Source organism: Tripterygium wilfordii, chromosome 18, assembly GCF_013401445.1.
Source record: "Tripterygium wilfordii isolate XIE 37 chromosome 18, ASM1340144v1, whole genome shotgun sequence".
Taxonomy (NCBI): domain Eukaryota; kingdom Viridiplantae; phylum Streptophyta; class Magnoliopsida; order Celastrales; family Celastraceae; genus Tripterygium; species Tripterygium wilfordii.
The window spans coordinates 301549-317001 of record NC_052249.1 but is presented as its reverse complement, the minus strand read 5'-3'; the positions used below and the strand labels follow the sequence as shown (position 1 = coordinate 317001).

At 37.4% G+C, this 15453-nt stretch overlaps 2 protein-coding genes and 1 pseudogene across 2 annotated transcripts; 1 reads left to right on the top strand and 2 right to left on the bottom strand.

Moving 5' to 3' along the window:
- Positions 1 to 976: 976 nt before the first annotated feature.
- LOC119984874 (DDB1- and CUL4-associated factor 13-like) lies at positions 977 to 7336 on the top strand. The gene is made up of 17 exons (XM_038829015.1): positions 977 to 1148; positions 1228 to 1317; positions 1410 to 1521; positions 1818 to 1845; positions 2247 to 2345; positions 2535 to 2604; positions 2681 to 2715; positions 2822 to 2896; positions 2982 to 3077; positions 4108 to 4171; positions 4937 to 4990; positions 5293 to 5378; positions 5473 to 5533; positions 5618 to 5682; positions 6290 to 6395; positions 6585 to 6673; positions 6934 to 7336. Exons 1-17 carry the CDS (start codon positions 1083 to 1085, stop codon positions 7094 to 7096), a joined length of 1359 nt encoding a protein of 452 aa, XP_038684943.1. The 5' UTR covers positions 977 to 1082; the 3' UTR covers positions 7097 to 7336.
- A 1962-nt stretch (positions 7337 to 9298) lies between these two features.
- LOC119984812 lies at positions 9299 to 10658 on the bottom strand (annotated as a pseudogene).
- Positions 10659 to 11541: 883 nt separating this feature from the next.
- LOC119983291 (probable protein phosphatase 2C 58) lies at positions 11542 to 14640 on the bottom strand. Its single transcript, XM_038826952.1, has 5 exons — positions 14485 to 14640; positions 12971 to 13219; positions 12520 to 12796; positions 12054 to 12208; positions 11542 to 11941 (listed from the first exon to the last, which is right to left on the bottom strand). The coding sequence occupies exons 1-5, from the start codon at positions 14515 to 14517 to the stop codon at positions 11804 to 11806; spliced, it is 852 nt and encodes a 283-aa protein (XP_038682880.1). The 5' UTR covers positions 14518 to 14640; the 3' UTR covers positions 11542 to 11803.
- Positions 14641 to 15453: the final 813 nt, after the last annotated feature.

Below are 15453 nucleotides of genomic sequence, written 5' to 3'. Positions count from 1 at the left end.
ACTGCCCAATTTGTTTTTAAGTTTATGCCAGTTCCGTGGAATGACCGTACTCGTGATTATATAAACAACCAACCCACATCCAACGTGTTCAGGGTCGAGAATCACGAGTAACTCAGATGACACTTATATGTATGGTTCGGGGGTCGAGAATCACGAATAACTCAGATGACACTCATATGTGTGAAATTGGAGCCTCTCCATTTCCTTTCCTCCATTTAAAAAAAAAAAAACGAATTTAGGGGCCATTCATTGGTCCACACGCGGGTCCAGGCCTATTCCTTGCATCTCGAGGCCAAACCGTCACCAATCCGGAAATTACGGATTTGTATTTTCTGAAACCAAAACCAATCCAAAACCATCAAAACCCGTTACTACGGTTAACCGACTAACCGGTTCGGTTTCGGTCCGGTTATGGTTTTCCGTAAAATATCTATTTTGTAAGCAAATCTTAAAGGATTGATAAAAATGTTTCAAAAAAATCTCAAGGAATGATATATATTATACTAATATTTCATAGTTAATCACTTAATGTCTTAATCTAATGGTACTAACATTAGCAATTATATATTATATCTCAATGGTCCATATTTAAAGACATTATAGTATTAAATATTATATATTATATATACCGGTCCGGTCCGGTTAACCGATGGTTACAAAAATTCTAAACCATATCCGGACCGACTTAACTCGGTTGGTTTCGGTTTTTGAAACCGTTTGACCAAACTTGGTCAACTAACCGATCCAAACTGGACCGACCGATCCGGTTACCGTTTTGGTCCGGTTTTCGGTTTCATTTGCACAGCCCTAGCGCCTTTTCCCTGCACACACCAGCCTAAGAGGCTTGCAATTAGTTTTGGACTCCCTTTATTGGGCCTACATACCATTCTCTGAAGCCCATTTCGTCACGTTAGTGCGTAGTGCGGGTAAGTAAGGCCCATTTAATAATCTCTCGCCTACTTTCATTCTAGGGTTTTAGTAGCCTTTCCTAAGCTTCTCCAGGGTTTATTATCTCCATCGGAACACCGAATCATCTCGCCAAGCCAAAAAACTTCCGGTTGAATTCAGTAAGAGCAGACGGAATGAAGGTGAAAGTCATATCGCGCTCTACGGATGAATTCACCAGGGAAAGAAGCAAGGATCTTCAGGTGCTGCATCGATTTCTTTCTTGAAATTTCAAGTTTTGAATTCAATTTTGGTCTCTGAAAGCGTACTATTTTCGATCAGAGAGTGTTTCGAAATTTCGACCCCAGTCTAAGGCCGCAGGACAAGGCTGTGGAGTACGTACGGGCACTCAATTCTGCGAAATTGGAGAAGGTCATGTGAATTGTTTATAAGCTGAATTATTAATTGGATCATCGTTCTTTCAATTTTTAATTTTTCTTTCGCCTCAATTTTATTATATGTAGATTTTTGCAAGGCCATTTATAGGAGCAATGGATGGACATGTCGATGCTGTGTCATGTATGGCGAAGAACCCAAATTACTTGAAAGGAATATTTTCTGGTTCTATGGATGGAGGTATATCTTGATGCTTAGCGGGTTCAGTCAATATTTTATTCTGAGTTATCGTAATAATTTTAGGTATCTATTAGATGTACATTTGAATTTTTTTTTTAATGAATAGCTTCTTATGAGGCTCAATTATTTTACTGCATTGGTATCAATTGGAATGTGATTGCTGGGGACTTGAAACAGGCTGCAAAATCTGTTGCCGAATCAGGACTTGTGTTTTAGGAGTTGGCATGCAGTTGAGGCATTTCATAAACTTGAGTTTTCTGGTTATTATATTTTCTAATATCTCAGTTGTACTGCAGATATTCGTCTCTGGGATATGGCCTCCAGGTAATCATGCAGTCCTTAATTATGCATCTTCAAAATTTTGTCTGCCTTTTATTCTATAAAAGTGGACATAATACATTCTGAAAATAGTTATATATATGTGATGCAATACATTTTTCATAAAGCATGCTAAAAATAGTAAGAAAGAAACAACGGTAAACTATTGGCAAAAGTTATTTTCGTTTATCAATCTAGAGGTAAAGGTTATCAGAGCAGCCTTGGTTAGACAATTCGTAATCAAATCTGTATAGGATAAATTTAGCTAATCTCCTCGAGGAATCACAAGAGTTTTGTGTGTCATTTTAATCTTCCTATTCATGGAATCTTAAATATTGTTTTGCTCTCTTGATACTTCATGCACAACATATAGTCAGTCGCCTGTTTTGAAAATTTTGCTTATGCAGGCGAACAGTTTGTCGGTTTCCTGGTCATGATGGTGCTGTTAAAGGCCTGACGGTTTCTACAGATGGACGAATTCTTGTATCATGTGGAGTTGATAAAACGTACGACAGCTTATTGCTGTAAACCTAAAGAATAAGTTTCTCCATTATGCATGCTTTTTTTTGTTGTATGTATTCTAAAACAAATTCTGGATGTAACTTATAGAATGTGCTGGCTGGTACTTATAGTGTGAACCCCCAGTTCACGAAAGATTATATTTAACACATGTGAGTGACATTTTTTTTGAACAGTGTCCGGCTCTGGGATGTTCCTGTTGCTACACTTGTGGACTCAACTGACTGTTCTGATAAGACACCTGAGGTATCGCTCATAAACTTTTCATTCTTATGCATTGAATGAGTATTACAGTTCTTATCTAACATACTGTACTTTTCAGCCACTGGCAATTTATGGTGGGAATAATGCATTTTGGTAAGAATTGGTGACTTCTTGGAATTCATGCTGGACTTTTGAATTGGTGGATAAATTTCTCATGGTTTTATTGTGTTCTGTTTTGAGAGTGCTTTGTTATTTTCAGGGCTGTTGATTACCAGTGGGATGGTGATCTCTTTGCTACTGCTGGTGCTCGAGTAGATATATGGAATCACAATAGGTTTAGCTCTTATCATATTCTACCTTTTTGAAAGGCATGAATGTTACGTTAATTACTTTATGATGATAATCTACCATGATATTAGGTCCCAACCAGTAAACAGTTTTGAATGGGGAACGGACACAGTTATATCTGTTCGATTTAACCCTGGAGATCCAAATGTCTTGGCAACTTCAGCTAGGTATGCATGGATGCTTGTCTTCTAAATCATATGTTTTCTGCGTGATGATTTGGCATTTATAAATAACCTAGATTTCCTAGTTTTATATGTTTCCTTGGGGAGTCCACTGTGGCCCAGGCATCTTAACGACAATGTTAATGCCTTAGCGGATAATTCAAAGTTTAATTATTGACAGATATATCTTGTTCTCTCACTTTTTTTCCGGTTAAACTGCAATTTAAAGAAAAAGAGAGAAGATGTAGTATGTTTGAGGTTCCTAAAAATTGATTGCTCTCACCAAACCTGCATGTTTTTTCCGCTTAATTAGTAATGCAGAAGCCCTTAAAGATGTTTTCTTCTTCTTGAATAAGTTAATCCAACGTGAATTGATCTATTTCTCCCAGCCCAAAGACGAGGCTATGCACTGGATTGTAATATGAGTATCTTGTTGCTGCTTCAACAATTTCACCTATTTCGAGACAGAAACAATTTGATTTGTTCCTTATATTTTATTCTCCAAAAGAAGAGATAGTGCCATAAGCTAGGCGAATGTCCACAAAAAGAGATTACTGATCAGTGCCACTATGCTTGAGAATCCTGAAACAATTGGTTTGTTCCAGTTATTGAGGGCATTCCAAGTAGGTGAGATTTGAACCGAAGACCTCTGAGTTTAGTTAACAAGTAGTCCAAGATTTCCATTTCCTTTCCACCGAGCTAGTTCTATGCTTAGCATTATTGGAAATCGAATATCATATCCCTTGGCATAGGATACTGACTTGCTGTACATCCAATTATTCTTACATGCATTCCTGCATAAAAATATGCAACCCACTAAGGTGGTGCCACCCAAAACAAAAAGATAAGTACTTCTGAGATATTGCTTAGCAGTGGGCTGTATAGTCTGCTCTTAATAGTGCTTGTAAGGCTGTACCCCTAGATGATATGTTTGGGCTTTGGTCTTTCTTGTTCTTAGAATAGTAAGTTAATTTTCCTCAAATTTTGCTATTGTGTTATAGAATATGTGTAACTTGTTTAAATGGACTCTTTTTAGTGATCGAAGCATAGCAATATATGATCTGCGCATGTCATCCCCTGCAAGGAAACTTATTATGCAGGTAGTATTTCTTCCTCATCTTTATAGGAATAATCTTATCCAAATAGCTAAAGGGCTTACTTCTTCATGTTCCTTTGAGAAGTTAAGGGTTATCAAGGGATTTTATTATAGGAGCACCAAGGGGGTGCAACCCAGGAACCAAGTTACATAGCAGCTGGGCTATTTGCTATTAAAAAAATCACTGCAGAAAGTCAGAATTTGGCATCATTTTGCCAGTTTTATATCAACTGATTGAAGGAAAATTCTTTATTTTCAATCTTCCTGGAGTGGTGTGGTAGGAGTTCAAATTATTTTTCGACCATGTCTTGTCCACAAGGCACTTGCAGTGGACGCATGGTCAGGGATTGCCAGGAATTGATCCCAGAATCTCTTAGTTGTTATGCCATCTTTGATTGAGAATAGGTCTAAGATCTATTTCTTTATAGAAATAGAATTTAGTGGAGAAAATGCATAAATAGACAAGATACTGGATTAAATAATATGCAAAGAGAGGCACTCTTTTCTAGCTGAAAATATCTGGACCTGAACATTCGATTGCTTGAGAAAGGGATGTGTTGCAGAACAAAGGAATTTTTTGTGTTGTAAATCTTGTCATCTGAAATATTTTATTTATTCTTTACTTGGTGGATATTTCAACTAGAAACTGTGCACTGTGCTGTTACAATGGGGACTCTCAAGAACTTTGTTATCACTTTGTATCAGGTCTTTCTTATTCTATTATGTAAACTTGTTTCTCAGCCATCTGATCTGTAATTTCTTGCCTCAGACGAAAACCAATTCCATCTCATGGAACCCAATGGAGCCAATGAACTTTACAGCTGTGAGTATTAGAACTGAAATTTACTTGGTGCAAAACACACAATTCTGATAGTTTTGTCACAATATTTGATATTTCTTATGAATAAAGTTCTTTAATGTCTTAATGCAATAGTTTTTCTGGACTTCAATTGTTTTGAAAATAATGCCAATGAATTTTGCATCATTTAATCTGATCTGTATTCAATAGTGCTTTACTAATGTTTTTTGTCATGTTTAACGTCAGTATATGTGACATAGTGGCTAGAGTAGATGGGATTTGCTAATGCTACCTGCAGCCACTAATTACATTATGAAATGATGCAGGCAAATGAGGATTGCAATTGTTATAGCTATGATGCTAGGAAATTGGATGAAGCTAAGTGCGTACACAAAGATCATGTATCAGCGGTGTAAGATGGCGGTCCTGTATCCTTTAGTCTTCATTATTTTGTTTTTTGTAATTATCTATTGGAAATATCATGAAGCATAATATTTCTTTTCCAGGATGGATATAGATTACTCACCAACTGGCCGTGAATTTGTTACTGGATCTTATGATAGAACAGTGAGTTTTTTCTTTCTTTCTTTTATTCCAATCATTATGCTGTGTATTTGGTGGGAAAGTTGCTGATGAACGTTTTTCCCGCAGATCAGAATATTCCAGTATAATGGTGGTCACAGTCGGGAAATTTATCACACGAAGCGAATGCAAAGGTTTACTAGATTTTGCTTTAAGTCTTATATTATGGATGTTTCACCTCGTTATGAAATTTTTTTTAAGGGTAAATTAAACTATTAAGGACCCCAAGGGGACGTAACCAAATTACAAGAGGAAAGATTAAGGATCAAGGAACGATTGGATATTTTACATTAAATGCTACATTGTTAACATTGACTATCGCTAAAACAAAGTGGTTCATGTCTCTCTCTCTCTCTCTCTCCCTGTTCTCCCCATCTCAGTCAGCAATTCAGTGTAGCAAGCCCTTTCAATGCATCTCAACTTCCTGGTCTTGTCCGCAAACCTCCGAGCAAACTAGTTGCTCGGCAAAGGAGCCAGAAATCACCAGCAAATTCTTTTATTATTAATTATTGATCATGTAGAGCAAATTAGGATAGAGATTCATGTCACTGTGCTGAGTAGTCTGGGATCAGGTCTTCATTGAGTTTTATGCATCTAGAAATCAGAATTCTTTTATTGTTTTTCATTGACTTCTTTGAGACACTTTCTGTTTCGACCTTTCGAATTTTTGATTTGAATCATTATTTACTGATTTCGGCTCCAAAAATTATTATTTGCTGACATACTTTATTGTCTTTGAAGGGTATTCTCTGTCAAGTTCAGCTGTGATGGGAGTTATATCATATCAGGGAGTGATGACACCAACCTTAGGCTCTGGAAGGCTAAAGCATCAGAACAATTGGGAGTTGTAAGAATAAATATGCATATATTTTGGTCAAGATACTTGAGATAAATCATCATTCAATATTCGCTGTTCTGTTATCTATGTTCTAAATGCATTGATCAAACGAATGCTTTGTTGGCTATTTCTTTTATGGAATTTAGCCATCTTTGCTTATTTATCTCGCCCCTTATCCATTTATTTTATATGCTGTAGCTTCATCCAAGGGAACAAAGAAAGCATGAATATCATGACGCTGTCAAGAATCGATATAAGCATCTCCCTGAGGTCAATCGTATTGTGAGGTAAGAAAGCTACATAAATGTGCTTTAGAACATATGGTATAATGCCCTAGAAATCAAACAAATTTTTAACTCTTGAGAGAACTGTTTAGGCATGTTTTCAAGTTTAAATAAAATTCTCTTTAAAATAGACAACATTCAATTTGCTGCAACTGAAACATAATGAAAATCAAGAGTGGAGAAGTATACTATAATATGTGAGCAAAATCTCCACTGCTCTCAATTGTGCTGCTTAATAATTGTGCTGTGTTTGGTGTTTGCAGGCACAGGCATCTGCCGAAGCCCATATACAAGGCAGCTGCCCTGAGACGCACTATGACGGAAGCGGAGAGAAGAAAAGAACAAAGGAGGAAAGCACATAGTGCTCCAGGGAGCATCGTTACCGAGCCGGTGCGTAAAAGGAGAATCATCAAAGAAGTTGAGTGAGTTCTATGCAAGTGCTATGTAAGTCATCTTTTGCCTGTTGGCAAAATATTGGTTGTCAGAATATGCAAAGTTTAGGTGATCCTTCTCGGTGGCCTCTGTGAATGTGAAGTGAGAAATGGGAGGGAAACAAATTCAATTTTTGTTTCATATTCTTATAATGTATCATTAACTTATTCGTCCCATCTAAAGATTTGTATTACTTTTGGTTAGATTTATTCATGTGGAAATGCTTTGGAGCCTTGTCGGAACTTTTCAGTCAAGTTTGTAATAGCCGGTATCTGGGGAAAAAGAATTTAAAAAGTCCTGCATGCACTTGAGAAATCGTAGCATTTGCAAATTTCTTTTGTGATGAAAACAGAGCATAGGCTTAAACCAGGGCCTTTTAGCTGCTCTAGCTTCTTTGAATTAGTGTGATCCAAGAAGAATCAGCCACATTGTAAGGCTATATCAAACGTGTGAAGCATATTTTTGGGCGTTTTGTCACTTGGGTGAGAGGGATTTGACTGATCCATTGTTCCATTTCCCACTATTTCGCCCTTTTTTCTTTCAGTCACATTCAAGATTGTCTTCTTCGAAGGAATCGCAAGGACAACTATTGGTTAGCTTAAGGAACCACTTGAAAGTAGATGCATATAGATATGGCATATTGAGTCATCTACCCTTTGAGGTTAAGCATCTACTTTCAAGTGATTCCTCGAGTAATTTTTAGTTCTCTCTAGGTTTTTCTCATCGAATTATCCAAGCAAAAGAAAATGGAAATATTACTATAAGCTTTGAAGGACTTGTTATTGTGTACGCAGGAATAGATTCATGTGACTGCCATCCTGACCCCCCAACTCATGTAAGGTGGAAGCGAATAACAGGCAGTGGCAGTGCCAAGCATGGGCGTCTCGCTCCCATGAACAGCATTTAAATCTTCTTTTGAAAGCAGTGAAAAACTGTGATAACAAAGGTCAAGGTTAGACAGGTAGGGGACCCCGGACCTTATCAAGAGTCATGCATGGGCTGCTCCCCTTTCTCCATACCATTTCATGTCTGACATTCACCTCCAAACCCAGCAAGCATTGCATCTAGCCATGACCAGCCCAGCAGATACCAAAATGGCAAAACACAACCTTATGGGTCATGTCCATAACATCCTATTCCTAGCTGTCTCTCTGATAAAAGTACCCTTCCTAGGAAACAAATGATGTGCTATCATTAAGAGGTGCCTTACCCAACCCAATTGCATGCGTTGGTTGTACATGCCAGATATGGTGCTTACATATCTTCTTCAGCTTATTGCAACGGGTTGTCGTTTATTATCTCTGATATAGTGATATGTAAGACGCCCACACTCTTTGGGACAAAAGAAATATGATATACCTACATGAGGGAAAGAAATAAAAAGGTTTTAACTTTTTTTCTCTTCTAGAATATGATATGAAATGTCTCAACCTAACAAGTTAATTTATATGGTTGAATGATAAAGTAAAGTCTTGGATTCAAACCCTAACTTCCATAATTTACCATATGTTTGGGCTTACCCCTTTAATGAGCTTTGAATTGTCACGTTTTGAACCGTCAAATTGTCTTAACTAACTTTCATAATTTACCATATGTTTGGATTCATCTCTTAACCAACTTTGAATTTTCAGGTATTTACCGTCGAATTGTCGAGTCTATACGTACGAATGAGTGTTAGAATAAGATATAAATGATATGAAATGCTGAAACTAGTAACAAATTTTTCATAAATTGACTTCCTATATTTGCCCTCTCTACTCTTTTTTTTTTTTTATTTTTTATTGTTTTTTAATAAAATTCTATTCATAAATCATAATCAACTTATTGAAACCCCGAATTATACAAGTAGTGAATTAATTCAGCACTATATTCAGACTAGATAACTTTGAAACATCTAGAAGCAGCCAAAAAAAACTGGTGCATCATATCTTCCTTTCAGCCATGGAAGCCGGGGGTCCGCTGTACATGCATGCATGTTCGCCACGTAAATGTTTAACATGCCACCTCAACATACACAATATATCTTCAACAATCGAGAAAAAAAAAACCCCTTAAAACATATTTTCTGAAATCCAAAATTCCAGTAAGGCTAATTAAGTTACATATATATATGCAGAAATAGTGAAATACAAAGAGAACTAATTATCAAATGAATATAAATTGAAGTTCAATTAAATACACAATCAAATACAACGTTAGACTTCCCTAATTCAGGAGAAGAGTCCATGCACAAGACAACTCAATTAACCAACATTAATATTGGCAGTAATAATTATACACCAAGTCATTCATATAGACCGACTGATATATATATATAGGGTTGGTGCAGAAGCCTGAAGGGAGATCATGTTCTTATATATATACACTTAGCTTTTCAATCCTCTCCTCCTTAATTTCATCTACAACAATAGCTCATTAACCCATCCAATATCAGGATCAGCTGGACCACCAAAGGCAGTACTGTTATCATTCATTTTGTCAAGATCTGCCGCAGTGACATTACCCTTGCTTGAATAATAATCTTCATGGAACAAATTACCAGATCCATAAGGACTTGGTGTAGAAGGAGAAAGAATGAACTGCTGCTGATCTTCAGCATTGAAAGAAACATCAGGCCAAGGAGCATTATTGACATTCCTGTTATTGTTAGGAGTCATAGAAGCACTGGGAGAAGAACCAGCTTCACTAAATTTCATTGCCTCCAATGAGTTCATCAACTCAGTGAGCACCTCTTTATAGGTCACAACCCCAGTAGAAACTTTTTTCACATTGCAAAATTCGCAACCCCCAAGCCTGTCACTGTGCCTTGACCGGCGAGAATCCATTAATTTGCTTCACCGGAGATAATGACGGTGATGGTGACATTGGTGGTGACAAATGTGACATACCCAATAAAGTAGAGGTCGGCGAATTACTCACCGAGTTGTGAGAGCAGAACAAACAGCTGTGATTATGATTGAAATTCAGAGACTTGTATTTCCTCTCTGTTTTAGAAATTTCAGGCAAAATTCGGAGTTGCCGAGGAGAGTGAGCGAAGAAGCACACCTTCCGCTTACAATTCTTACCGTCTTTACAAGCCTCTGTTCTATAACGAGATGGGTGGAGCCAACATTCGAACACCCAGTGTGCATACTGACAGTTCTCACCGCGACTACACCCACCGCGCCGGAAGTCAGTGCAGACGGTCCCGGAGTAATGATACCTACAAGGATCCCTCCGGCTAGCCTTCTCGCCAGGGTGAGCGAAGGGGCAATCGGTCCAATCATGGCTACGACTGCGCACGCACCGACGCACCTTGCATTCAAACATGCGAAATTGGTCAGAGGAGTATGGGTCAGCAGAGTCATTGTAAGGCAGATATTTACGAAGATTGGAGTCGTAGAGAGACATTTCCGGGGTTTCTTGGTGGTGGGTTTTGCGCGATAGGAGCTTCCTTGGAGGAATCAGATTAGTATTTGTGTCAAAAAGGGTATCTTTGAAGGTGGGTTTCTTTGGGGAGAGGATGGAGTTGTTGGGAGGGATAGAAATTGTGTTTCTCAGCACCAATGGTGCTCATGGTTAGAGGAAATGCAACACGATAGAGACGTGTATATATATCTATAGAGAGAGAGAGAGAGAGAATAAAGGGGCTTGATTCAGATGAATTGGAGGATCGTGAGAGAGTAGTGCTGGGGGAGAAGGGAACAAAGGGTAGGGCTTGTTATATAGGAGCACGCAGAGACAAGTGAAGAGTGGGAAGGGTATGGGCGGAGAGAGAGATGCGTGGCTGCATAGTATTTGGGAATCAGCATGCAATGAGACTGACTGGGACAGAGGAATTCTATAATTTCACAGAAGTCTACACATTTACATCCAATGGTGGATACAGGAAAGTATAGTTCGATGTCACACTTTCCAAATCACTAGATAATAATTGTTCTAGAATTGCACATTTTCGATTCCCGATCTCATTGACTGACGAGGATAGAGATCCCATTAGAGTATTCCGTTATCCCAATTACTAATGAGTTTTACGTATAGAATTTCAAGTGCATCTGAGTTGTAAACACAAAATTTCATTTGCATCATATGCATCCAACCCAACAATTAAGATACTTGGATTCTTTATCATTTTTCATTTTGAATTTGGAGAGCCCAGGCATTCCCTCATTTTTATCAATTTTTGCGGCATCAAATTTTTAGAAGATTTCAAAAATAAATAAATAAAAAGAATGTATTTTTTGAGTATCGAATCATCTATTCAACTTGGATCATCTATTCGACCATTGAATCATAAAAAAATATGTTACATAACTTGCATCCAATCAGTTTAGAATTATTCAGATTTTTCTTCATTTGGGCCACAAATTTGAGATTTCTTCATTTGGGCTGGCTACTACATTCATGATTCATCACAGGCTGAGGCCCAATAATCCGAATGTACAGGAAGAAAATTCACAAGGCAGACAAACAATGGGACAACATCCATCGCTAGGAAGTATGATCCCCAAACAATTGAAAGATAACCAAAGTGTTCAGCATTATGCTTTTGCCTAAACAAACATTTTCAGTTCAGCAAAAGCATGAAAAAAAGAAGGCGAAAAAAAGGGCTTGATCGTGCTTACAAGTACAACAGTGTCGGTATATGTTTTAAGTAATATCCACACAACTAGGAGAAGTAAATCTATATATGTGGAACATGCATTGATCAGGTGGTGATTATCATTGGAACTTAACAACTATGCAGGATATGTCGTCCTTACTGTTCCTAGAAAGGGCATCCTCTATCAAATGCTTTGAAGCTGACTGAGCATCCTTTATCTGTTTGACAGAATCGGCCGCTTCTTGGTTGGACATTACCTGTTTCATATCAAGAAACCGTCGAGTCTCAAGCGTTACGAAAGGAACAGAAACCAAAGACTGGAAGGAAATAACACAAAGCAGTAATCTGCATAAGAAATGAGCAACTGACCTTCCAAATTCCATCGCTTGCTAGAATAAGGAACTCTGCAGAATCATCAACCGTCACCACTGCTACATCTGGTTCTGTACTTAGGTGTATCTTCAAGCCCTTATCGCCAAATGCTCTAGCTACAGCTAGCTGTCCATCGACACGAGGCACGTCTCCTGAAGAATAAGTATTTACATGTTTTACTCTTAATGCCCATTTCATTATAATAATATAATAGATTTGAATCTTTGAGAGTTCCTACTTGTACTTAAAACGTTTTCTTAGACATATGAAAACCAAGGATACTTATTGGGATTAACCAAAAAGTTTCCAGGTAATAGATAGCAATATATACTTCCAGAAACCAAAACAAATATTACAGCCTAACAGACAATCCAAACAACAATTTAAGCTGCTTAGCTTGATTTCATGGTTTATCAAAGAGGAAACAAACAATATGTGCTTCAGAAAAAAAAAAACTGACTACCTGGAAGGTTTGACACGAAACCACCACGTGTTTCAATCATCCTTTTCTCTTTACTTGGCTCATGATCAACTGATAGTTGCTCAGCCTCACCATCCTTGCATATAACAGCCCGAGAATCTCCAACATTCGCCACAACCAATTTTTGGCCATTGATCAGTATGGCCGTAACTGCAGTTGACCCTCCTTTTCCCAGGGAAACTACTTTATCCAATATTTCAGCATCTGTTTTACGATAGGCTCTCCTTATTGCACTCTCTGTGTCCGTCCAGAAATCAGGCTGCTTGCAGCAAAGTAAAAAAGAAATGCTTCAGTAAACAAAGGGGGAAAAAAAATTTAACCGGAGAAAATAAACTACGGCTTCAGTTACTGCAAGAAGCAGCCGTCAAAGAATGGGCTGCAAAGAAACCATATGATAGACCATAGAAGTAAGCTGTGATATTATTATGATTACCTCCTCTAAGATACTGTCAAACAAATGACCCTGCAAGTAGTTTGCGACGCCATGGCCCAAATGACCATCAAATATTGCAAATAATCCCAACTCGTTGCCACTTATATTTCTGAATTCAGAAACTACATAATCTTCCATTTCATGCCTTGACTTTCCCTTCACCATGTGATAACCATGTGTGATCTTCTTTGAGACTTTGCTTTTCCCTTTACCCGTATCTGGTACACATGAACCAAACCCGGCCTTTACCTAAAATGAAATGCAACCATTTAGCATAATTATATATTCATTTACATACAACTTCCAGAAGCAAACTATTGGAAATAAAACTTCATTCACAATAAAAGATGCAGAAGATTTTTCCCTAATTAAGTCAATGCAAGCTGAGGCGAATAATCTGTTGTAATGCAGATTAAGGCCAGGCAAAGCAAGCCAATAATTTACTCACTGAGTAATGCAATAGAAAGCTCAATCTCCAAAAGAGGTTTCAAAATAAAAGATTTAGCCTAACCAGGTGCTTAAAATAACAAATCTCGCCAAATCCGAGATTAGAGACATGGCCGAGATCAGAGATATGTTGGATTAGAGATGTGCAATATGGCATTTTTCACTGTGCGAAGTGCAAACATGGAAATTAGATTCGAGATGTATTCTAGTTATCATATTGGTTTTATAATACTCTCATGTTAGTCCCTATAGATGCACTTTTTCTAGGCCTTTTCAACCTGGAGGGCCCTGTGATGGAAACACCGGCAACTTAATGCTTGAGCAGCCACTAAGCAACCACAAAATAAGATCATCTGAATTTCCAAAATGTCCGACTTATAGAAAACACGTAACAGCATTTCACAAAAAATATAGCTTTGTCTTGCTCTTATGCTGCAGATCCTGGCACAAGCTAGGCAACTATATGATCCTAAACTTGATTTCTCAACATCAGTTAGTGCTTCATTGACACCTTTAATGGCAGCTTCTCCTCACAAACAGGCTAGGCTTCATCTACAATGCCTAAGCTAAGCATCTGGCTAGTTTCTCATGTCTATTGACAAATTTCATATTATCTATCTTCCATTCATGAAAAATAAATGCTGGGTAATGGAGTTTTAGTAGTAAACTTCCATTTATGTCTAAATAGGATTCAAATCTAGCAGACATTTGAAAATTCCCAAATTTTATATCACAAGTTGACAACCCCACTTCCTTGGAATGAAGATACACATGATTCAAATCAAACAGAGCCCACATTCAATCAATTATACTCTGCTTTTCATTTCAATCATCTTAGATCCAGAAACTACTAGGTTGCTTTTTCACCTTCAATCCTTTGCACAAAACATCACGAATTCTGGTATTTCTACTTCAAAAATTTGGAATTTCTCATGAATCTTCTTTAAAAGAGTTAACTTGGTGGAAGTCAACCATGTATAATCTCAAAAAAGAACAAGAAAATACTTGACTTCTTCAACACCATATGAAGTTTAAAGAAAGCAACAATTTAATATTGAGAAACCAACCTTCATCTTGTGCAGAATTTCCCTGCCTGTCATAACTAATCTGCAATACCCAAAAGAGAAGAACTGTTTTTGTTTCTGTTTCTGTATCTGTTTCAGATAAAGATCAGAGAGAGAAAAAACAGGGGAGAGAGAGGTGCCTCTTTGGAAGAACTTATATGAGAAAGGGCAGCATCGGTGGGATGTGACTTGCCGACGACTTTAAACATTTCGGCCGCGCGTTTCTAGTCAAGGCACGCGTTCTTGTCGACGGCCTTTAATTTTTGTTTCCTTTTGCTTTTCAAATTATTGAAGCATCAAATTTTCTATTTCGTTCAAAGAAACCTTTTTTTCCTTCTCAAATTGATACAAGAAGTAATTTTAGTGTGCATCCACGGTGGCCGTGGATGACCTGAATATTCCGATGCTCAAATCAGTGTATTATCTCAAGTGATATATAGTTTTTGTAATCAAAAACTCATCATCTCATACCTTGTTTTCCATTCTATTTATATGGTGTGCACTTTTGAAGATCTTGGTGATCCATTGATTTTAGGGATTAATTAGCCCTCATAATTAATAGTTGATTCTGTTCCCCGGATCAGCCCACGCGGTAATCTTAAGATCGTCATATTTTATTTCATTTATTGACTCACTCTTCAAGTAACACACCGACTATTACAGGTTTCGTGGTTGATTTTTACTTATGTGAGATTTTAATGTTCCACAAGCACATAGTTAGTGGAGCTTAATATATTTTTGTTCAATCAAAATTCCAAGTATTATTATGCTTATGCAAATTAAAAACATGTATTTGGATTTTGAATCGAGCATGCATAATGAATATAATTTGGAGATGGCTCCTCTCAGGTGTTAAATGCATAATAATGATAGGGATCTCATTGTTGATATTTTAAGTTATCTCAATTGTTAAGTTGTACGTATAGGATTTTATGTGCATCATGTGAGACTACGAATTCACTTGAATTATGT

Bases quoted from the DNA above. Each gene is read 5' to 3' on its own strand.
- LOC119983291 (XM_038826952.1), bottom strand. From the start codon at position 14,517: ATGACAGGCAGGGAAATTCTGCACAAGATGAAG. The intron at 13,220-14,484 runs GTTGGTTTCTCA...ATTTCATTTTAG, and splicing joins AAATTCTGCACAAGATGAAG to GTAAAGGCCGGGTTTGGTTC. The intron at 12,797-12,970 runs GTAATCATAATA...TGCTGCAAGCAG, and splicing joins TTGACAGTATCTTAGAGGAG to CCTGATTTCTGGACGGACAC.
- LOC119984874 (XM_038829015.1), top strand. From the start codon at position 1,083: ATGAAGGTGAAAGTCATATCGCGCTCTACGGATGAATTCACCAGGGAA. The intron at 1,846-2,246 runs GTAATCATGCAG...TTGCTTATGCAG, and splicing joins CTCTGGGATATGGCCTCCAG to GCGAACAGTTTGTCGGTTTC. The intron at 4,991-5,292 runs GTGAGTATTAGA...GAAATGATGCAG, and splicing joins AGCCAATGAACTTTACAGCT to GCAAATGAGGATTGCAATTG.